This window comes from Taudactylus pleione, unplaced genomic scaffold (assembly GCF_031769625.1).
Source record: "Taudactylus pleione unplaced genomic scaffold, aTauple2 ptg000305l, whole genome shotgun sequence".
NCBI classification, from domain to species: domain Eukaryota; kingdom Metazoa; phylum Chordata; class Amphibia; order Anura; family Myobatrachidae; genus Taudactylus; species Taudactylus pleione.
In genome coordinates, this window is record NW_028284706.1 from 1,955,424 (window position 1) to 1,979,838 (window position 24,415).

Genomic DNA, 24,415 nt, shown 5'->3' on the forward strand with positions numbered 1-24,415 from the left:
GAAAGTTGGCCCCTTGCGGGCTCACTCCGCTCACCACGCTGTGGGCTTGGTGGCTCGCCACAAGAATATATTCTCCCTCTTTGCCCACTTGGATGGTAGGGAATGACGTTGGACACTGGCTGATGACGTAATTGTACAGAAACTGAATGGGGATCTAGCTCTTCCCCTCCAGCAGGTGTCGCTGCCCAGCGTTTCCAGTAAGCGTCCACTCGGGTACCTTCTAGCCTTGAGCATCCTCTCGTTTGCTGTGGAAATAAAGTGATAACCACCAGCAGAAGCAGAAGGTGCTGGGGACGGGAAGACTGGCGGGTGCAGGCGCTGCGACAGGGTGGACTGAGGGGGCGCGCCATAGACTCGCTCTCCCCATCTAACCGCAGAGACACACAGATATATGTGACCACACATGTAACCTATATGCTGACATACACGCCCTGGCTTCCCCGTACAGTAACTTCCTATAGAGAGCAGTGGAGGGGCGGTGTTTATGTTCCTGTCTGCTACACACCCGGTCGGCGTATATTGCCCGCTCACCTTCCTATGTCCCCTCCCGTAATGAAGCATGTACATGACTACCTGCCAGAACACCTGAAGCCGTATGGCCCGGGGTGTGCTCTGTGACACAGTGATCTCTGTATGATCTAGCGCAGTATGTTCCGCGTACAGGGTGCGGGGGAGCCGGCGCTGTGCAGTGCATGAGGCCGGTGCAGTGAGCAGGGTACAGCAGGCAGGCAGGTGGTACTACTCTTGTTGCCATCACAATGAGGGTCTTCCCGGAGCTGCCTGGGTGCAGGTGGGCGCTGTATGTCTTCCTCATCCTCTCCTTGGGGTCTGGGCTTTCCCCTGATGCCAGTTCTGCCTCCAACTCGGCTCCCGAGTTGCAGGGATTCACCGAGGTCATGGAGCATGCTGGGGTCACCACCGACCCGTTCGCCACCAGCGGCCATAAGAACCATTCCAGGCGCAAGCTGTTCCCGGTGCTGGAGCTGGACTACGGTCACGTCCGTGCGCCCTTTGAGATCGCTCTGTGGATTCTCCTGGCATGCCTGATGAAGCTGGGTGAGTGGCAGCCGGTGCCTGGCATTGGTGGGCAGCCATAGGGAATAGACTGGCATTATTGCTGCATGATTGAAACTGCAGCCTCACCGGTCAGCTCTTCTCTAAGGAGACTGCAGTGTAATATCCTACAGGGAAAGTACTGGCGATGAAGTTGTCACCCATGTTACTCTACCTCTGGACCAGTGGTTATTATAGGGAAGAGGGTAAAAGCCGGAAACATAGTAAATGCATTGAAAAAGCCGGAAAGCCATAGTAAATGCATTAGAAAAGCCGGAAATCTATAGTAAATGTATTAGAAAAGCCGAAAATCATATTACATGTATTGAAAAAGCTGGAAATCCATAGTAAATGTATTAGAAAAGCCGGAAATCATAGTAAATGTATTAAAAAAAAAAAAAAATTGCATGTATGAAATGTCGAGGCTAATAGGATAGCATGATATGCATTTTTGGTGAAAAGTTTGCACAAGTGTAAACTTTTAGACAAACTGCAGCTTTTTACAGCTAATTGGATATGGCCCTTAATATGATTTCCAGATTTTTTTCAATACACTTTACATGGTTTCCAGCTTTTTCAATGCATTTAATAAGATTTCCGACTTTTTCAATTCATTTACTATGGTTTCCGGCTTTTTCAGTGCATTTAATATGATTTCCGGCTTTTTCAATGCATTTAATAAGATTTCCGTCTTTTTCAATGCATTTAATAAGATTTCCGGCTTTTTCAATGCATTTACTATGGTTTCCGGCTTTTTCAGTGCATTTAATAAGATTTCTGGCTTTTTCAATACATTTACAATGGTTTCTGTCTGTTTCAATGCATTTAGATTCCGTCTTTTTCAATGCATTTACTATGGTTTCTGGCTTTTTCAATACACTTTTCATGGTTTCCGGCATCTTCCATGAATTTACTATGTTTCCGGCTTTTACCCACACCCTTATTATATATAGTTTTATTTCTAGTGACCATTTTATGAAGAGAACCATTCTCATCTGATTATCTTCTGTATAAATGGTTGGTTCTCTTCTGCGTGTTTGTATACTGTATATACGTGTACACACATGCCCACACACATCTGTAGGGACATAGGACTCGAAACCTTCACAATCTGAAATGTAGAACTTTTGGAGAAGTCTATTTACTATAGTGGGAATGCGGTTAAAAACTTGTGATTTGATGCATACACATCTCATAAATCTACAAGCGCAGGTGCCAGTGCTGCTGAATGTATACACTCTTCTGTTTCTGAAAGTTTTTATTGTACAAATATTTGCTAAATTTAAGGTATAGTACTGCTTGAGCATTAAACTGGCAGCACATGTATCCTTTTTTATTTTATTTTTTGTTTCCAATCAGTCTGCTTCATGCTTGCTTAAAAACATTAGCACACAGTTCAGATACACATTACAATAACTTTTTTAAGTTTTACTATATGTTTTTCTTCACTGTTATGATCAGCCTTTTTATTGCTTGAGCAAAATAGGGCAGTTCATTTTTTGAATATGACTTGAAAGTTCTGGCCATCCACTTTTTTGTGTCTTGGATAATTTTTTTTCTTGTCTACCATATGCTGGTTTTTAACTGAGCTATATTACTTTGTAACTCCATGAGCAGTACTCTATGGTAGTATCAGTGCAATTTGGTCATGCTAGCTAACAATCAAATTACAATTATTTTTATTCAAACTATTATATTGCTGAATGGCACATGTGTGATGGCCTCACGTGCCACAGTGTAAAATATTAAGTGGTCTATGTAATAATAATCGCGGTACTACATCGATTATTAATGTTCTAACTCGCTGGGGATATTTTAATTTTTAATAAAAATATCCTGGCTATGTGCTTTCGGGGAACTCACACCGCTGTCCCTGCGAGTTATATCCCCGGCATTTCTGAGAAGTCTTTCACAGAAGTCAGACTTCCCCGGGAGAAGTTGACACTATACATGCGCACAGCGTTAGCTTTCGGGGCCGCCAGGGGCTGTGGGGGAAAGATCTCCTTCCCCTGAAGAACCCATAAACAGTTTACATCATCTGAAGATGTTGTAGTTTAGTACATAGGGGTCAGATCGTAGTTCCCATTGATAATAATAGGGACTGAGATCTGCAGTGCTAATTAGCACTTAACCGTAGATTTCTGTGAAATCTCCTGCATTGTGCTATTTATTAGTACATAGGATCGATACATACAATTATGCATAAACTGGATGTAAAAATCGGCTCGATACATATGCCCCCAAGTCAGTTGAATCTTGGTCTATGGGCAGCAATAGAGTAGTGTCAATTGAGCATATCATATGCCAGAGTTTTATTGCTCCTGTTTAAGCTCTGCATTTCCAAGATGGTTATCTAGGTACTTTCCAGGTTGCTGTTGCAATTCTTCATGTACAGTTGTTCATTTGACAAACCCAAAATATACTTGGATTACAGTCGGCTTAAAAATAAATTTTTGTTTGCTTCACAATTTGGATGTAAAACCTCTCAAATGCTACTCTTTGGGCTCGAGGTAATTTTTGCTGCCAAATAGCTTGCCTCTTGTGTATTAAAGAAACCCTAAACCAAATAAATTAGCTGGAATACTAACTTCTATAATTAGAGTAAGTACCTTTTGGCGTAAATAACCTGATAATTTACCATGAATTCCGAGATATTTGGGAATGAAAGGTAATAAGAGAAGATGGAATGAGGCTAGCAATTCATGCAACTTCAAAGTATTGGCATCCCAAATATATATTTTGCGTTAAATTTGTTGCAGTATCAAGGGCACACATTTAGGGACATATGTATCAAAGCTTGATGCGAGATAAAATTGTGAGATATAGATCACCAACCAATCAGCTTCTAACTTACATTTTGCAAGCTGTGTTTAAGAAATGATAGTTTGGAGTTGATTGGTTGGTGATATACATATCACACTTTTATCTCACATCAAGCTTTGATACATATGCCCTTTAACTCCTTACGGTAATTGTAAGGGGTGACATGCCACAACATAATGCAATAATGGATAAGAAAAAAAAAAAAAAACAAGCCTACAATATAAACCAGTAATTCCCAAATTTCAGTGCCTAAACCAGAAGCCCTAAACCAAATAAATTAGCTGGAATACTAACTTTTATAACTGGAGAAAGTACCTTTGGCGTAAATAACCTGAGAATTTACTAGAAATTCCAAGATGTAGTTTTTAGGGGCTATGTACTTATATATTATCTATCCATTTCACCAGGGATATTTAAATTTTTAATAAAAATATCCCCGCTATGTACAAAGGGAACTTGCAGAGACGGCGCATGTGCTCAGTGTCCGCTTCCGGAGCAGATCTCTCTCCTGCTCCTGGAGCCTCCATAGGCTTAAAGCAGTTTACACCATCTGAAGATGGTGTAAACTAAAGGGGCTAAATGCTGAAAAGCTTCGCTTTTTGGCGTTTAGTACATAGGGGTCAGATCATTGTCCCAATTGATGATGATGATGATGGGGACTGCGTTCTGCAGCGCTAATTAGCACTTTGCCGGAGATTTCTGTAATATCCCCTGCATTGTGCTTTTAGTACATAGTTTCGATACATTAAATTATGCAGAAACTGCAGTTTATGAACAATTTTATGTAAAATACAGCTTGATACATAGGCCCCTTTAAAATGCTTTTGGCTTATGTTGATTACCTCTATGTAGTTTGAAACAATCATGTACGTGGAAGCCTATCTTTTACTGATCTCCCACACTTTTGTGTTTGCTTAAAAACCCCAAACTTGCTATTTTATTTATTTTTGTATATTTGGCTGAGGCATCTTTATGAAAGTTCATTTGTAGGATAAGTATAGCAGGGGCAAACGCAGGATTTTTACAGGAGGGTTTCCATACACATTATATACATGCATATACATATAGATATAGAAATACATATGTACACAAACATACATAAACACACACACCCATACATATGTCACATACCTTACACACACATACAGTACATATACACACATTACACACAACTAACCTTGCAGCTGCGGGGTCTGGACCTGGTAGGCTGGAACCATGACATTAGGCCCCTCCCGTTAGTGTCAAAATGCTATGATTCGCAGGTCAATCAAAGGTGGGCGGAGCCAAACAATGCAATTCTAATAGAATTGTCATATTGGCTCCGCCTCCTCACTATTAGCCAACGAATCACTGCATTTTGTCGCAAGGGGGCCGGGCTCATGGACATGGTGCCTGCTCTTGAGGCTGTCGGGGGGTGGGGGGGGGTTCTGGGTACTCAGAAACCCCCCCTGCGTGTGCTACTGTATAGCTACCTTAATACTGTTAGAGAAACTCCAAGTTTGAAAGTGTCACTATTGTAGTCCACAGAAATCAAAGTGGCTGTTTTCTGAAATAAATTCTGTTTCAGCTCCCGGTTATTAGATCCAGGTTAATCTGTATGTGATCATGGTAAACGGGTGAAATAGAGTAATCTAGTTGTTTTTTTTGCTTTTTAAATCAGAAGTAACACATTTAAACTTGTTGTAACATGTTAATATTACATTAGAGCTTAATATGTTAATATTAATATATTAACATATTAAGCTCTATCGCTGGCTAAAATCACAAATGTATGTCATATATTGATGTCTTTATAAACTTCAGAATGCATGCAAGGGTCAGACAAAAGCACTGTGGAAACTGGCTTCTGTAACCATTATTTTAAGATGGTGACTTCACATGCTCGTATGTACAGTACTATGCCAGTGCTACATTGCATTATTATAGATGTAGCCCGAGAAAGGAATGGTATTCATGTCTGTGAGAAAAGATTGAAAGTGCATTAGATCATCTTCAAATAACTCAGAATTAGCAACAATATGAAACAGTGGCCCCCTCCTTGTAGGGATCAATGTTCCCTTATGTGTCTTCATCGCTTCCCTTCTATCTCTCTGAAGAAAGATAAAACTTGGTATTGTCAGATTAAACGCCCATATGCTTGTAGCTAGGGTTCCAGCACAGTGGAAAGTAGGCGACTAATTTTGTATTTGACCTAGTTTCTGGAATATGGTACTTACGAATTCTGTGGTTATGTTGGTTTACGTGCCAGCTGTTCTTTATGCCAACCTTAAGAACCCTGAGTGCTTGTTTCCAGCAGTGAAGGGCTCTGGTGGTTTGATAGTGTGTTGGGGCATATATTTCTGACTTAAGGCACACCTCCACTACCCGATTAAACAGAGTGATTGAACGATAACAACATCGTTTTTTTTAGTTTGTCTTATTGATGAAATGTGTAAAAGGTGTCCATACAAGGTGCGATGCACTGTGTAGGGCGACTGCCGATCCGTCTGCCAACGGATCGTGCTGTCCCCGCTGACCGCACGATATGCCGGCTCCCCCCTCCTCCATTTGAATGGGATTGTACATCGCATCCCAGGATCAGATCTGGGGATGCGATGGGGATGCGATGTACGACCCTTCTGGAGGAAGATCTGGGGATGCGATGTACGACCCCGCTGGAGCGCGCAGCACGATATTACGTACGATATCGTTCCCGTACACTGCACGATATAGCACCTATATTGTGCCGATCCGTCGGATCGGCGCGTATATTGTACCGTGTATGGGGGCTTTAAGTCTGTTAAATGCCAGTGTTTATTCCAGGCAGTTTATACAATAAATGCATCCCAAACTACATGATTATTTTGGAAGACCCTAAAAAAAAGTGTTCAGTCCACAAATTAAGCCTCAAAATATATTAAAAACAACATTGTGAAAATAGCAAAAGTAAAATCTGTATGAATCTAAGACCCATACTAGTACTGAGAACGCTGGTCTCTGAAGCGATCAGAGACTAAAGAAGCACCTGATCGCTTCAGAGGCCAGCGTTCCCAGTAATGCAGTGCACGGGTGACATCATGGCGTCACCCGCAATGTGAGGAGCCCGCGCCATTTCCGCTGCCTGTTGGATCTAACTGCATCTAACAGGCAGCGGAAACGGCAGCAGCAGCGACCGTGGCATAAAGACAGGTAAGTTTCTTCAAAGGTGTGTGGGCGGGGAGGGGGAACTAACACTAGCTTAGGGGGCACGACTACATGGAGCATTGCATAAGGGCCACGACTACAGGAGGAATTGGTTAATGGGCACCACTACAGGGGGCATTGCAGAAGGGCTACAACTACTGGGGGCACAGCATAATGGGCACTGGCTTTCTCAATGTATTTTATGTGGTTCTTGATTTCAATATGTATTTTATGCGGATGTGTATTTTATGTGGATCTGGCTTGTTTCTGTGTATTTTATGTGAACGTGGATATTTCAATGTTTTCTATATTGCTCTGGCTTTTTCTTTCACTTCAAAAAATTATATTGGGGAGATTATGTAAATTGTGTATCTTCAATGTGCTGGGCTCACCCCCAGCGTGACTAAAACGGGTGTGTGACACAAGGTCATCCTCCTGCGAATGTCATACCAAAGGCGTGTGCACAAAAATGGGGTGTGGGCGATCGGCTCCTTAACTTGACCACATATATTTTTTTGTCTCTTTGCCTCTGACTGGTCGGCCACCCCTGATCTAGGGTCTTTTAGTTGAGTCTTCTTGAGTTGTGTATAGAGTTTTACCATGCATTATTTTGTTTTTGTGCGACTTAGGAATCCATAGCTCCTACCATTTTCACAGTTAGAATTTGCCAGTTTAGAGTAAGCATGCCATTTTTCTTTTAAGGTGTTGTGATTCTTTAATCATTTTTCATTTATAAAGTGCAACAAAATTCTGCAATTCTCTATTTATGGTTGACTGTTCCCTTACACCTCTGTTTTTCCCACCCATCTCATCTTGTCATGACCAAGCCCCAATTATGTAGCTCACATCCCTTCCCTCTGGCCTATGAACAAAGATTATCTGCTGGTACACTTTAGGAATAGTGCTTAAGCCATAAGCTGTCAGCCTACCTGACAGGTGCACACAACACCACCAAAGGGGCACATCCACTAGCAGATAGTGTAACGACAGTACGATTACAACATTGTAATCGTACAGTCGTTCCTCTTCCCCTGCAGTGCCTACACTGAATGATATGTTCAGTGTAGGCACCCTCTCTCATCCCTGAACATGGTCAATCTGTCGTTATCGGCAGATTGACCAGCATGTTCAGGCGATGATTTATGTTGGAAACAACCAGCGGGAGCGCACAATAGCTGGTCGTTTCCGACATTAAACTACACGATTAATGAGCTGTCATTACCGTTCAATCGCTCAGATGGGCTAGGAATTTTATGTTTTGTTTATTTGATCACTGGTGATGCACAATAAAAACTGGCGCCGACCAGCTTGCACGAAAACCCGCGACTGGAGTGCTGTTTCCTGGCTGCTGTGTGTAAGGAGGTGTCCATCTACCCCAGGAGAAGGGACCCCCTACCCTGAATGTATAATATCTATATATATATATATATATATATATATATATCACACAATGAGTTCCTCTGTCTCCCCAGACCCCCTGAAGTGATGCGGCAGTCTGTGACCGCTGACATCACTGGCAGTATCGCGTTCCAGAATGCTGTGTGAACGGCGCTCTGGGACACGTGTGCCGTCAGTAAAAGTTCCCCTCTGAGCGCCAGTTCGCTGACCTCCGTGTGCAGAAATCAGCCGCAGCAGGGGGGACTTATTATTGGTCCCCCTGCCCTCTGCAAATGTGATGGGGCGGGGCTAGATGTGGGGGGGAGGTAATGGGGTGTGGCATCTGTGGCCCTGGAGGGGTAGAGGGGGGCTTATGCAGGCCAGTAAAAAAATATTTTGGCTGGCGAGGGTGGGGTTATCTAAAGATTTATATATATATATATATATATATATATATATATATATATATATATAAATATATATATATAATGTGTGTGTCATATGGGGAGGAAGGGGGGCCTAAATTGGGCACCCATTTTCCCTGGGGATGAGGGTGGGGGCTGTGCCACAGGTACCCAATATACCTAGGGTGGGTGGGGGTTGTTATTGCTGGGGATCTTTTGATGGGGGGTGGACCGTTAAATTACAATAGGTGCCTATGGACAGGGGAGTTGGGGGGGGGGGGGGGGGGGAATGCAAAACATCCTCTAAGTATATTATTTTTAAATAAAATATTTATAATAGATTTTAAAATACTTTTTAAACATAATATAATAATAATAATAAAAAAAAAAAAAATAAACCAACCATTTCTGTGCGGTTTCACGACAAGAATTTGTCAGTTAAGTGGTTAATGGAATTGCTGACTCTGGCAGCATGCAATTAGCAGTTACACAAGGACAGACCAGCTATGATGCAACTGACCACAGCTAGTTGTATTTATATATTGTAATGTTCACACAGAGAAAAACATATGGTAAAATAAACAACCGACATCGTAATCGTGCAATCGCTCATTAATCGTAACACTGTAATGTCGGAAACGACCAGCGATGCGCACTTCCGCTGGTCGTTTCCGATATTAGTCATCTCCCGAACATGCCGGTCAATCTGTCGATAACGACAGATTGCCCATGTTCGGGGATGAGGGATGGTGCCTACACCGAACGACTAATCGTTCAGTGTAGGCACTGCAGGGGAAGGTGAACGAAGGTACGATTACGATGTTGTAATCATACTGTCTTTTCCTAGTCGCCTAGTGGAAGTGCGCCTTAAAGATTATCTGTCCAACCAGCCAACTAGTTGATTGGTTGTCATTTGTTTTCATATCTTACCAGATTTTCATTCCAATCAGCAATTTGCGCCCAAACGCCTGAAAATGGACAAAAACTGTTCGAACAAATTGTTTAGATCAAACATTTAACAAACTTGTCTAAACGACCATTTTCATCTGTTTTTTGGCATTTAGGAGCAATTTGCTGATCATCATTTACTCCCAAACGTTACCAGATTTTCATTCCAACCAATCAACTAGTTGGCTGGTTGGAGAGATAATCTTTAGATGTGTGGCCAGCTTAAGGCTAATGGAAATATAAAATTTCTGGTTTCATATAAGGACAGTATAGGTTATAGTAGATGTGATGTATAACTAATGATTTATGGGTAAATATATGCAACTGTGAAAGGTGTAAAGATTACAACCATATTTAGTTCCCTTGTAAAAGAGATGGGTTGTTGCGCTCTTTTGGTTTTAAATATAGGACAAAGGAATAGCTGCTTGGACCTGAAGGTATCCAAATATTCAGTATGATAGATGGCGTAAATAAGGGGTTGCTAAGTGCTACTGCTGTTAGTGCGTAGTGGGAAGGGGAGAAGGAAAAAGTTACAATTGAATCCACAAACATTGAGTAATGTGTATAGTATATATATATAAAAAAAAGGTAAAGGTTGGTGATGTCTGCCAATAAGTAGCAATGTCCTGTGGTATTGGCGTAAGTGGCAATTCCTGGTACGTATTGAGGTGAGTCAAAGGGCACTTCTGTCATGTTACATACAGCACAGCTGTTGGCATTCATTAATAATCACACTTAAGGTGTGTATCCACTAGGCGATTAAACAGGCCGATTGAACGATCACAACATTATCGTTCAATCGCTTGCTAATCGTCCGCAAAGCGGCCATGTGAATGTCAAACACGACCAGCGATGCGCTTTCCCGCTGGTCGTTTTTGACATCTATCATCGCCCATACATGCTGGTCAACCTGACGATCACGTCAGGTTCAGCATGTACAGGGATGATTGATGTGCCTAAACTGAACGACTGAACGTTCACTGTAGGCTCATCACAGACTGTAAAACGAGAGCACGATTACAATGTCTAAATCGTGCTCTTGTTTCAGAGTCGGGATAGTCGGGCTCCCGGCATAGGTATGACAGGCTTCGGAATTTCGACGCCTGTCATTAGTACATTTCGACTTTCTGACTGCATCCCCTCAGCTAGAGAAGACTATAGATGGGGAAGTTTAATCAACACCAATTACAAGAAAAAAATATTATTATTTTTTTTATATGGCTAGGAGCTTAGGACCAAAGCAATGCCCTGATCAGTTGCCCTATGTGGACCCCACAAAAACATAATAAATGTCAGCCCTAAATCACTGAAGAATATAGGGGAGAGATAATGGTGAATAGGGCATGTACAGTATGTGATTCAGAGCTGCTCGATGTTTGGCCACTGTGCATGCACCGCGTCCGGCATGCGCAAGCCCAGCCAAGCGACTGAACTTCAGTCGCTGCGGGGCTCGCTACAAGACGGGGCGGCTGTTGATGGTGAGTGACAGCTCGCCCCATTTTGTAGGCGGGTAGGGGGGATGGCTGCACAAATGCAGGCGTTCCCTTAGGTGGATAAGCCTTTGATGAAATGCCTATAATAATTGGTGAACCCCAGGAATCTTTGGTCCCGTCCTGGCTCTTTAAAGGCGATTTCAATCAAGAATGGCTTGTACCTTTTGAGGATCCATTTTTAATCCAGCGCCGGAGATAACGTATCCCAAGAAAGAAATGGAGGATACCCCGAACACACTTTTCTAGAGCTTGCAGTACAACCGGTACTTACATAAGCGAGACAGGATCTCTTTCACATGTTCTTGATGCTCCTCTGGTGAGAAGGAAAAAAATCGAAATATCGTCGAGATAGACCACAACAGAGGAATACAGCAGATCTCTGAAGATTTAATTCACAAATCCTTGGAAGACCGCTGGGGCATTTCATAGGCCAAAAGGCATCACCAGATATTCAAAATGTCCATCTCGAATATTGAATGCGGTCTTTTATTCATCTCCAGGTCGTATTCGGATGAGGTTGTAAGCCCCTCTCAAGTCTAGTTTTGTAAAAATGGAAGCGCCCTTGACTCTGTCAAAACGTTTGGTGATAAGAGGCAAGGGGTAACTGTTCTTCACAGTAATGTAGTTTAGTCTCCCATAGTCAATACAGGGACGTAGGCCTCCATCCTTTTTGGCAACGAAGAAAAATCCTGCTTCAGCTGGAGAGGTGGAAGGCCTTATGGAAGCCCTTTTGCAAATTTTCCTGGATATATTCGGACATTGCTTTGGTCTCAGGTAAGGACAATGGGTACATGCGACCTCTGGGGGGTTCGACTTGCCGGGAATCAATACAATAGGACAATCCCAGTCCCGATGTGGTGGCAATGCCCAGATCCTCCATCAGATGTGGACAAGGCCTTAGCTTTTCAGTGAGTCATTCACTCCCTGCTACAGGCAGGGGTAATAATCCCAGTTCCTGTGTCTCAACAAGGAAGGGATAGTTATTCCAATCTGTTTCTGATTCAGAAACCGACTGGGGCTTATCGCTCTATACTAAATCTAAAAACCCTCAACAGGTTTATCTATGTACCCAAGTTTCGTTTGGAAACTGTCCGGGCAATTGTTTTGGCAATGAAGCCTGGGGATTTCATGGTTTCCCTGGACATTCAGAATGCATATCTGCATGCTTTTTTTTTTTTTTTTATACCATCCCACCAACAATTTTTATCGTTTGCTGTCCTTCAGCAACATTACCAATTTCAGACTCTACCCTTTGGCCTATCTACGGCTCCCCGGGTATTTACCAAAATAATGGCAGTCACGATGGCCTATCTCAGGCATCAGGGAGTCAGAATTCTGCCATATCTGGACGACCTTCTGATATTAGCACAGACTCACCACTTTCTCCAACACAGCAGATGGTACATCAGGGAGCGTTTCTGGATTCTCTGGCACAAAGGGTGTTTCCCAGAGGTTAAGATTGTGGATCTATCATTGCGAATACGCAAGCAAAAGGTATCCATTCTGTTAGCAGTGCAGGTCTTGGGATCAATGGGATCCACCTTCAACATGGTGAGGTATGCTCAGGTCCATTCCAGGTCTCTACAATGATTGATTCTCTCCAGGCGGAACGGGCAGCATCATCTGATAAGGTCTCAGAGGATCCTTCTCACTCCAGTGGTTCGTTACTCCCTCCTGTGGTGACTGAGAGAGGATCATCTAAACAAAGGGTGTCGGTTCTGGTTTCCAAATTGGGTGTTTCTCACCACGGACGCCAGCCTTCGCGGATGGGGGGCAGTGACAGGTCGTCACACCTTTCAGGGAAGATGGACAAATCAAGAAAGTCATCTGAAAATAAACATTCTGAAACTGCGAGCAGTATACAGAGCTCTTGTCATGGCACAGGACTTGCTCGAGGGCAGGCTGCTCCAGATCCAGTCCGACAATGCGACTACAATGGCCTACCTCATCATCGGAGGCACAAGAAGTTATGCAGCCATGAAAAGTGACAACGATTCTGATTTGGGCAGAACGTCATCATCTGGCCATCTCTGCAATATTCATACTGGGAGTACTCAATTGGGAAGCAGACTTCCTAAGTTGCTACATGCCGGAGAGTGGTCTCTCCATCTGGGAGTGTTTCAGCTCCTGGTAAGGTAAACAAATGGGGTCTACCAGAGAGAGATCTCATGGCGTCATGCCACAACCACAAGGACCCCAGGTACGGGTCCAGGTCCAGCGACCCATCAGCAGCCTTTGTGGACACACTGGCAGTAATATGGGACTTCAAGCTGGCATATCTCTTTCCTCCGATTTCTCTACTTACAAGAGTTCTCAGAAAATTCAAGCAGGGAAGCGGAACGGTAATACTGGTGGCTCCGGCTTGGCCCAGACGTCATTGGTTCACCGACATACAGAATCTGTCCATAGACAGTCCATATCCTCTTTCTCTATGGCAGGATCTGCTAACACAAGAGTCCCTGCCAACATCCGGACTTACCTCGTCTGGCTTTGACAGCATGGCTCTTGAATCTTCCATCCAAAGAGCAAAAGGTTTTTTCCAGTTCTATAATTCAGACGATGATTAGGGCACGGAAATCTGCTTCTGCCCGCATCTATTACAGAGTATGGTATTCTTTTGGTCAATGGTGTTCACATAGGAAGTATGATTCTAAAATATTCAGGATTTACAGGGTACTGGCTTTTCTTCAGGCAGGATTAGACAAATGTCTACGCCTGGGCACTTTTTGTGTTTGATTTGAATTCGAACACAGAATCGAACTTCAAATCCCCACATGAATAGACCTGCTTCATGCTTTCGATTTGAGCATAAGCAGGGTCGGATTGACACAGATAGATGCATCTCACTGATGTATGCATGTATCTTACTGTAAAAAGCTAAGAGTTAAATTTTGAAAAAAAAAGATGTCATTCCCCCCCCCTAAAACAGAACCAGCCCTGGACTTTTCGTAGCCAGTCCTGGTTGTCAAACTACAGGGAAAAAAATACGTAGGGTTCCACTGTACTTAGTACAACCAATACTAGGCTCTGGGAACCAGACCTGAAATTACATGGGATAAAATTGCATAGGGTTCCCCCTGTAAGCTCCAGAACCAGCACCGGACACTTTCTAGCGAGGGACTGATGCCATAGCCATGGGAGCCATTTCACCAGGCCCCCCAGCCGCAGCATCAGCCCTGACCGTTAGTCAGCCCAGGCCAGGGATGCCTGGGGAGTTGGGAACCCCACCAATGAAGGGGTCCCCCTCTCCAGGGCACCCCTGGTCTAGACTGATAGCCCGGGGCTATCCCCGCCACTCCTGGGCGGTGGGTGGCGGGTTGTTCATGCTGAAAGTGCAAGCATGTAGCAGTTCTATTCAGTCTGGGATTTGCAGTTCGGTTTGAAGTGGGATTTGTTGCTCGATTTGTACAATAATATGCCAAATCGAACAGCAAATCACTGTTCCAAACCGAACCAAATCGAATTTACCTTTGGACTCTGGATTTGAAGTGGTTAACAGCAGACACATTTTCTTCTTGCTATTTCTTCTGCTCGCAGAGTCTCTGATTTGGCAGCACACTCTTGTCGCTCCCCATTTTTGGTTTTTCACCAGGATAAAGCTGTTCTTCATACAAGGGAGGGTTACCTTCCTAAGGTAGTGTCCTGTTTTCATGTGAATGAAGAAATTGTTGTTCCAGCTTTTCAGGCTCCAGACCTTTCTGTAGGTGAAGCCTCCATGGACGTAGTTTGTGCTCTCCATATCTATGCGGAGCGTACAAACTGTGTTTAGAAAATCTGGTGCTCTTTTTGTATTATGTTTTTCAAAAACGAGAATGGCCAGCTAATAAGCAGACTCTGGCGAGATGGCTACGCATGACAATCTCTCCGGTGTACACACAGGCTGGTTTCCCTGTCCCAAGCATGGTGACAGCACATTCTGGTCTTCTGTCCATACTTTTCTTAGGTTTTATGCCTTTGATACTTTTGCCTCTCAAGATGCTTCCTTTTGGGGTGACAAGTTCTCCTTTCTGCTCAGGAGCGTCTCCCACCCTAGGGAAACTGCTTTAGGACATCCCCATGGTATCCCTGTGGATCCCTATGGACCCCGAAGAAGACAATTATGGTGCATACACACGATCAGATTTTTCCTTCAGATATGAACGATAACGATTTAAAAATCGTTCAGTCGTTCATATCTGAAGGAAAATCGTTCATATCTGACATGCCTGAACGATGGACGATCAACGATGCGCGTTCCCGATGGTCAGATAACGATTTCTGATATCTGATGTGTTTGCAGTCAGACTTGGACGATTCCATTCATTTTAATGCAGTCAAAAATCGTTCAATCGTTCAAAACTTTGGTAAAATCGTTCAAATCGTTTAATCGTTCAATCGTTCATCTGACAAGTCTGACAAATCTGACCGTGTGTACGCTCCATTAGAGTTATGGTAGACTTACCAAGATAACTCCTTTTTTTCCGAGGTTAATAGGGTCCACTCTGATGCACCTGGCTTCATTGGTTTATATTATATCGGTCACAGATTCCCTCATCTTATGTAAGTGTGTTTCTGGTGTACGATTGTTCTTCTTTGCTTCTGCTGCCTTGAGGCTTGTTAACTAAGTTCTATGGTTAGGGGTGGGGTATATAAGGGGAAGGACCGGGACATTCTGGGAGCAGAAGCTTTAACTGTTTGGTGCCTGGTCTTCCAACCATAATATCCCCCATGGTATCTCTGTGGACCCTATGGATCTCAAAGAAAAGTAGTTATCTAGGTAAGTCTACCATTACTCAAATTTTTTTGTTGGGGATTGCGTGTTCTATGCAGTCTTTCTTCAGAAGTTATTTAGGCATAAATACATTCTCGTTTTGAAGCTAGGTCTGGAGGACACCTACTTTAAATTGGGGTGCAATTTTTAAGTATGTTATTTACCCCAAAAAAGCAACACTTTTTTTGTATCATTGTTATATTGTTTTTCTTGTTGGCGAAGTGCTTACACATGTAAACATATTTCAGAGGAATGCCAGCGAGATAGATTGGCCCTCTTAGCAGTATATAGGATGTGTGTGTTTAGTTTGCATGTAGGACTATGAATCCAGAGATCAGTTCATTGATGGACAACAAGGATATAGAGGTATATTTGTATCGCTTGTTAATCAGGAATTCTGCTTCTGTCCAGTTGCTTAGAGGAAATAAATCGCAATTTTTGCAACAAGGCAAGGAAGTAGAAAGGAGGAGGTGACTTTTGTCTATGGACGTTTGCAATTAAATGATATTAATGAGATTGTGATTATAAGTGTTCCTTTACATTATACTGGACACTGGAATCTCAGTACAGTGGGGTATAGATGTGGGCTAACTTTAAGAAAAAAACTGAATGGTAGCTGGACCTATTCCCCTTAGGTCTCTCTCTCTCCCTCCCCTCTCTCTCTCCCTCCCCTCTCTCCCTCCCACCCCTCTCTCCCTCCCACCCCTCTCTCCCTCCCTCTCTCTCTCCCCCCCACCCTCTCTCTCTCTCCCCCCCACCCTCTCTCTCTCTCCCCCCCACCCTCTCTCTCTCTCCCCCCCACCCTCTCTCTCTCCCCCCCACCCTCTCTCTCTCCCCCCCACCCTCTCTCTCTCCCCCCCACCCTCTCTCTCTCTCCCCCCCACCCTCTCTCTCTCCCCCCCACCCTCTCTCTCTCTCCCCCCCACCCTCTCTCTCTCTCTCCCCCACCCTCTCTCTCTCTCTCCCCCACCCTCTCTCTCTCTCTCCCCCACCCTCTCTCTCTCTCTCCCCCACCCTCTCTCTCTCCCCCCCCACCCTCTCTCTCTCTCCCCCCCCACCCTCTCTCTCTCTCCCCCCCCACCCTCTCTCTCTCTCCCCCCCCACCCCTCTCTCTCTCTCCCCCCCACCCTCTCTCTCTCTCCCCCCCCCACCCTCTCTCTCTCTCCCCCCCCACCCTCTCTCTCTCTCCCCCCCCACCCTCTCTCTCTCTCCCCCCCACCCTCTCTCTCTCTCTCCCCCCCCCACCCTCTCTCTCTCTCTCCCCCCCCACCCTCTCTCTCTCTCTCTCCCCCCCCACCCTCTCTCTCTCTCTCTCCCCCCCCACCCTCTCTCTCTCTCTCCCCCCCCACCCTCTCTCTCTCTCTCCCCCCCCCACCCTCTCTCTCTCTCTCCCCCCCCACCCTCTCTCTCTCCTCTCCCCCCCCACCCTCTCTCTCTCCTCCCCCCCCCCACCCTCTCTCTCTCCCCCCCCCACCCTCTCTCTCCCCCCTCCCTCAGGTTGTAGTGACTGTTCCGACTTATCAATTCAAATGGAGTCTCTCCAGTCTGTTATAGCACCAGAAGGACGAGTTTCTTGTGTCTTTAGACATAAAGGATGCCTACCTCCCTTGCCTTTCGGTCTTCGTCAGCACCAAGTGTGTTCACGAAGGTAATGGCAGTTATGATGATACTGCTTCAGCTTCAGGAGGCTATGATGGTCCCATACCTGGACAATCTCCTGATCAAGGCTCCGTCAGTAGATCGTTTGCTTTTGGATATTCAATTAACTCTGCTCCTACAACATGGATGGATTCTCAATTTCCAAAAATCCACTCTAACTCCAATTTAACGCCTGCTATTTCTGGGCGTTATCTTTGATACAGTGGAACAAAAGGTGTTCCTCCCGAATTTCTTCCATTCAACACAGGGGGCGTCTGCTACTGCAACACTGCAGAGTATCAGAACATCTGTGTACTCGCCTTCTGGGGAGAATGGTGGCGACCTTCGACGCTATTCAATAAACAAGGTTTCATACCCGTCCGTTTCAATTGGACATTCTCTCCCAAAGGTCGGGGTTCCATCGTTTTCTCCACCAGCCAGTTCTACTGTCTACCAACATCTCTCATTTGGTGGTTAAATCCCTCTCACCTGTGGGCAGGAAGACTGTTTGCAGTGGGGGTTTGGATTCTCCTCACCATGGACGCAAGTCTGAGAGGTTTGGGGGGCTGTGACTCTGGGAAGACACTTTCAGGGACACTGGACTCAGCGGGGGACAATTCTGCCCATAAACATCCTAGAATTGCGGGCAGTGCTGTATGCGCTCCAGCTAGCTCATCCTCTGTTGCAGGGTCAGGCAATCGGAGCAAGGCGAAGGTAAATGGAATTCACCTTGGGGCAGAAAAATTTGCCGTGGCGTTTTCAGCGATCTTCATCTCGGCAGTAGAAAATTGGGAGGCTGACGTCCTCAGTCAGCAGGGCATTCATCCGGAGGAAGGGTCACTCAATCAACAGATTTTTCCAGTTGGCCCAGGGTTGGGGTTGACTTCAGGCTGACCTCATGGCGTTGAAATTGAATCACCAACTGCCAGTTTACTGCTCCCGAATGAGGGTCCAACAAGCAGTTGCAGTAGATGCACTGACAACGCCCTAGCTATGTCAGTGTGTATACCTGTTCCTTCCATTTCCACTCCTCCCTCGGCTGAGCGAGAGTACACGGCTGCTTCAGAGACACAAGCGAGAGAACATCAAGGTGCTACTAGTAGCTCCAGATTGGCCCAGACGAGAGTGGTACTCCCACCTACGGGGTCTGTTAAGAGACGATCCATGGCCGCTTCCTCTACAAGACTATTTCCTTCTTCAACGTCCAATTATTATCAGGACTTAAGGTGGCTTCGTTTTACAGTGTGGCTACTGAAAGGGCCATCCTTGCGAATAAGGGAATTCCGTCTAGTGTAATACCAACCACGATTCGAGCTAGGAAGGAAGTCACGTCTAAGCACTATCACAGGATATGAAGACGTACGTAGCCTGGTGTGAACGCCGCAATTCACCTCCAGAAATTTAAATTGTCCCACATCGTCCTCCTTTTCCTACAGGCCAGTTTATCAGCAGGCCTTCGTCTTGGTTCCTTAATGATGCAGGTATCGACACTGCTTTTTTCTTCCAGAAAAAGTTAGCATTATTTTCGGATATCCAGACTTTTCTGCAAGAAGTAGTCAGAATTCAGCCTCCTTTAGTGCCTCCAACGGCACCATGGGACTTGGATTTGGTCCTGTCTTTTTTACAGTCTGACATGTTTGAACCTTTACAGATGGTGAAATTTCAGTTTTTGACCTGGAAGGTTGGTTTACTGCTTGCACTCGCCGCAGCTAGGCGTGTCTTTTAATTAGGTGCTCTATCTTGTCGTCCGCCTTATCTAATTTTCCATGAAGATAGAGCGGAACTACGTATACAGATGCCCTTCCTTCCTAAGATGGTATCTGTTTTTCACATAAACCAGCCGATAGTGGTTCCTGTGTTTAGATATGAGTCTCCGGCCTCTAAATCTTTAGAGGTTGTAAGAGTGCTCTGGATATATGTCAAGAGAACCGCTTCTCTCCGTATGTCAAATACTCCTTTTGTTAGGTTTGATCTGGCGCATCCAGGTTTGGCCGGTTTCAATACAATCCATTTCTAGATGGATTAGTCTGACTGTCAGACAGGCTTATCTGGAAGCTTCAATACAGCCACCTGTTTCTATTACGGTGCATTCAACGCGCTCGGTAGGTCCTTCTTGAGCGGCTGCTCGAGGGGTTTCCTTCAACCTTCTTTGTCGAGCGGCCACTTGGGCAGGCAGACATACTTTTATAAAGTTTATCGTTTTAATACTTTTGCTGCCTCTGCTTCGGAGTTTGGCCGTGCAGTTTTGCAGGGTTCTCAGCGCTCTTCCACCCGAGATGTGAGCTCTGGGACCTCCCCACTGTACTGAGATTCCAGTGTCCCCTAGTGGATGAAGGAGAAATCAGGATTTTGGTACTTACCGATAAATCTCTTTCTCCGATTCCACAGGGGACACTGGACACCCACCGGCGCTGTTCTTCCTGCATAAGTTATGGTTTTCCAGGTTCAGACGATTGGTTGTATCTAGGTCTGATTGGAATTTTGTTAATTTCTATTATAACACTAATTATTATAAGTTCATGAATGCTGTAGCTTTTCTGTCTTCTTTCTCCTTGTATGTTCCATTTTCCCTCGGGCACAGTTTATTTAGACTGACCTGTTGGGGGGTATAGAGGGGGAGGAGCTAGCTACCATACAGTTTTTTTCTTAAAGGTGCCAGCTCCCGGTTAACCCACATCTATACCCCACTGTACTGAGGTTCCAGTGTCCCCTGTGGAATTGGAGAAAGGGATTTATCGGTAAGAACCAAAATCCTGATTTCATGTCTCTATGCCATCTTAGAATGTAAGCACTTATGAGCAAGGCACTTGTATGTCCTTGTTTTGTTACACTGTCGGGTTGTGTGGAGGTCTGTAAGTTACAAATAACTGATTATGATTTATAATGCAGTCTGAGCGTAGTGAAATTACATGTAGCTGCACGCTTTAATTCAACTGTGTTACACAAATTATCTACACCCTGAAATGTAATTGGGGCTTTCATAAAGTTTACAGACCATACAAATTCCCTTTCTTAATTGTTGAAAAGTTTTGTGTAAGAGGTGTGATTGTTAGTACCTGTTTCTTCTAGTAGGTAGGTCAGTAATATTCTAATGTCCAATCCATAACCCACATTTACTGTGAAGGCATGAACAAATGGTTTACTGCTACTTACGTGTTTTGTGTCAAATTGAAGTTGTACATTTTGGAAAGCATTGTGAAAAATTAATATCTTTATTGGTGACATTGCAATTTGTATTGAAGGGAAAGTATGCCTTGTTGCAGATGACACAAAGGTATGCAGCAAGGTAGACACACCAGGAGAGGTAAGACAAATGATGGAGGCTCTAGGTAGACTAGAAGAATGGTCAAGTGTGTGGTAATGCCTAAAAAAATTAATATCATGCACTTGGGTCTCAAAAAACCAAAGGCTAAATATGGTATTAACAACACTATAATGGAGACTACTGAGGAGGAAAGGGATCTAGGAGTCACTATTTCAGGTGAGTTAAAGCCTGGTTAGCAATGTAACAAAGCAATGAGAAAGGCAAGTCGGATGCTTGGTTGCTTTGAGAGAGGAATCTGTAGCAAAAAGACAGAAGTAATAATGCCACTGTATAGGCCATTGGTTCGTCCTCATCTAGGATACTCTGGCCAGTTCTGGAGGCCATATCTCCAGAAGGATATAAATACATTAGAGACTGTACATAGAAGGGCAACTAAAATGGTGCATGGCTTACATCACGCAACTTATCCGGAAAGACTAAAAGATCTCTATGTATAGTTTGGAGCAGAGAAGGGAAAGAGGGGATATGGTAGAAACGTTCAAATATATAAGGTATAGGAGGTAAACACTTCAAAGGAAGAAAAGTATTAGAATACGCACTGGAACTGGAGGGATAATAGGTTAAGAGGAAGTTTTAGGGAAAATTACTTCACAGAAAAGGTAGTGGATATGTGGAATAGCCTAACATCAAAGGTGGTAGCGGTTAATACAGTAGAGCAATTTTAACATGCTTGGGATAAAGGTAAGGATATCCTTACAAAGAACTAAGATGGGTACACACTTGGCAATATAACGCTTGTTATATATCGCAAGTGCGTCTGCTGGTGTGCACAACCGATATGTCCATGAACGACGTCGTTCAGACATATTGGACCGGTGCTGCATCACAGCTGATGCTGATAAATCTGAAAGATATAAAAGTGTACCTGGCTGTGTGTACGGACGATCCGCTAACCACCCGTAGGGCTATTTCACACCTGCTGGTTTTGACTGGCCGGCAAAAAAACTGCCTTTTTTTTCCCGGGTGTAATATTTAATTAAACAAGGAAACTGCTGGGTCCTTTCAGACAGCATGGGCATGGCACAGTCGCTGTGTTACAGCTGGGAATATCCACTGAGAAGGATGGCTGCTGTGCCCCTGCTGTCCATGCAAGTCAGTGGAGTATAGGATACAATGTTTCCTTTCACACATGGCCGGCTTGTGCTGCTGCTGCAATAGAGGAAGGAAGAAAAAAACATTAAAAACCTACTCAAAGCCATTGCATGTGAAAGGCATTGAGTGCTTGAAGAAAAACGGCCAGCTTTTGCCGGCCAGTGAAAACAGACTTGTTGGAAATAATCCTTACACTTGCTGCAGGGAGCCGCCGACACAGATATTTCAACTGGGCGGACAAATTTAAATGCCCGCCCACTTGTGATATCAGCCCAGACACATCAAGGGACTCATTGGTAACTGTGTATAGCTTACTAATCGGCCGCTATAATGGCAGATCGGTCTCCTGACCAATCCGTCGTCAGTGTGTACCCACCATAAGAATCAACTAAGGTTTGAAGTTACCATAAGGTTAAAAAGGGCAACACTAGATGGGCCAAGTGGTTCTTATCTGCTGTCAAATTCTATGTTTATAAATTAAGTGTATCTGAGGTTTCTGTAGACCACAAATCTGATTTAAAAAAAAAATCATTGATGAACTAGGAGTGTCCGCAAGACCGTCTTTCTTTGGAAGCCTACTTAGGGCATTATACTCTTATTGAAGCATAATACAGTATAAGATATTGGGTAAGATACAATATATTATCATTTGAATGAGGATAACCTAGATAAGGACTAAATCAAATGAATTTTGTTTTTTAGACATCCTGCTAAGTTCATTGGTGCCATTTACCAACAGGTCTCTCTAAGCCTTGCACTATGGAAATAGAAAACTACATAGATGAAATAAACAGTATATCCTTAATGCAACCAATAAAATTTATGTAAGTACCAAAGCAAATCACTAAATGTCTACAAAGTCTGCTTAAAGCAGATGCTCATATCCTCTGATGCTTAGGGTTTTTTTTAATATTAAACCCAACACATTTGCTTGTGTTCAAGCCCAATATTTAAAAGGGCAGTGCTTTTACTAGCCGAATCCTGGTAGTAAAAGCACTGCCCTTTTAAATATCGGGCATGAACACGAACAAAATTGTCAGGTTTTACAACCTGAGACTTGGTGTATAAACCCCCAAGTATTATGTTAAGACTGGGCAGGTAAAGTTGCCCAGTATTTCATGTGCTAGGGCTAGAAGAGAACCTCTGTGCCTTTTAGAGATGGTGGTAGTTGTGATATGCGTTGTTGTGAACATTTGACTAATGTGATCTTCGTTTGGAAATTTTGAGGTAGTGGCATCTACCATGATAACTCTGGATTAAAAGAGATTTTGTAGTAGTGCCTGAAACGGAATCCGTATGAAATACCGGCCGCTGTTTAGCCGCCTGTTTAAATCCCGACAGGAGAAGCCTGACAGGAGGAGATCCCGACGCCAGCTGGTAAGTACCCTAACCCTCCCTTAGGGATGCCTAACCCCAAGACCCCACCAGGGGTGTCTAAACCTAACCCCCCCCTTCCCGCACTCTAAACCTAACCCTCCCAGGAGGGTGCCTTACCCTAACCCTCCTCACTAGGGGGTGCCTCACCCTAACCTTTCTCCCCCCAAAAAACAACCCCGCTACACTCCCTAAACCTAACAACCCCCCACCCCGCACGGCTAACGCTAAGGAAGCCCTGGACATGCCTTGGTCGGGCTGTTGTCCTTCAGCGTCTCAGCGTTGGGATTAAGATAGGAATTGGTACTTCGACACCTATCTTAAGTCCCCCGTCGGGCTGCTGCTGTTGGGATATAGACCGGCAGCATTTAGTTCACTGGTCTATAAACTGTATCCCCCTGGAATTGTTTGATGTCTGTAACAAAACTGTTGCAATATCTCTTGGTAGTATTTCAAAATCAGAATAGATGCTTAAATTCTGTGTCACTGCACATTGGAGGATTACTGGCAGCTCATTGCAGCTCAGTACCCTATAGGCCGAAATCAATTAGCTGCAAATTTGCAATATGTTAATAATCTGCTTTACAAATAGTAATGGAATAAGTAGTACAATTCGATTACAAATGTCAAGTTTGCAGCCATCTCGCAGTTGGGCTATGATGAGAGACTGTCAGCTAGGGATTGTAAGCGCTAAACAATATTCAGAACTGCCGCCCACAGTAAAAACTCTTTTCTGTGCTAGCCTCTAAACTTTCATGCAGAGGTAACTGTTTTATATACTAGCCTCCAGAATGGCTTACCTTTTGTATACTGTGATCTGGCTACATACTGGCCATATGGGAGATATTAAAACATATACATGCTACACCAGGAAATATGTATCAATGTTTACAGTTTTAAACGTGACTGAGTTAACTTATGTGTTTTTTTTTTTTTTTTAGTGTATCATGTGATAATTCACTATGTCAATGTTGAG

General features: G+C 44.1%; 1 protein-coding gene across 1 annotated transcript in view; it reads left to right on the forward strand.

Moving 5' to 3' along the window:
* Positions 1-258: 258 nt before the first annotated feature.
* The window catches only part of SLC9A1 (solute carrier family 9 member A1), a 59,924-nt gene continuing 35,767 nt past the window's right edge, over positions 259-24,415 (forward strand). The window contains exon 1 of the mRNA XM_088442063.1: positions 259-1,056. Within this exon, the coding sequence (XP_088298189.1) occupies positions 759-1,056 (298 nt within the window). The 5' untranslated portion in view covers positions 259-758. The remainder of the gene's footprint in view (positions 1,057-24,415) is intronic.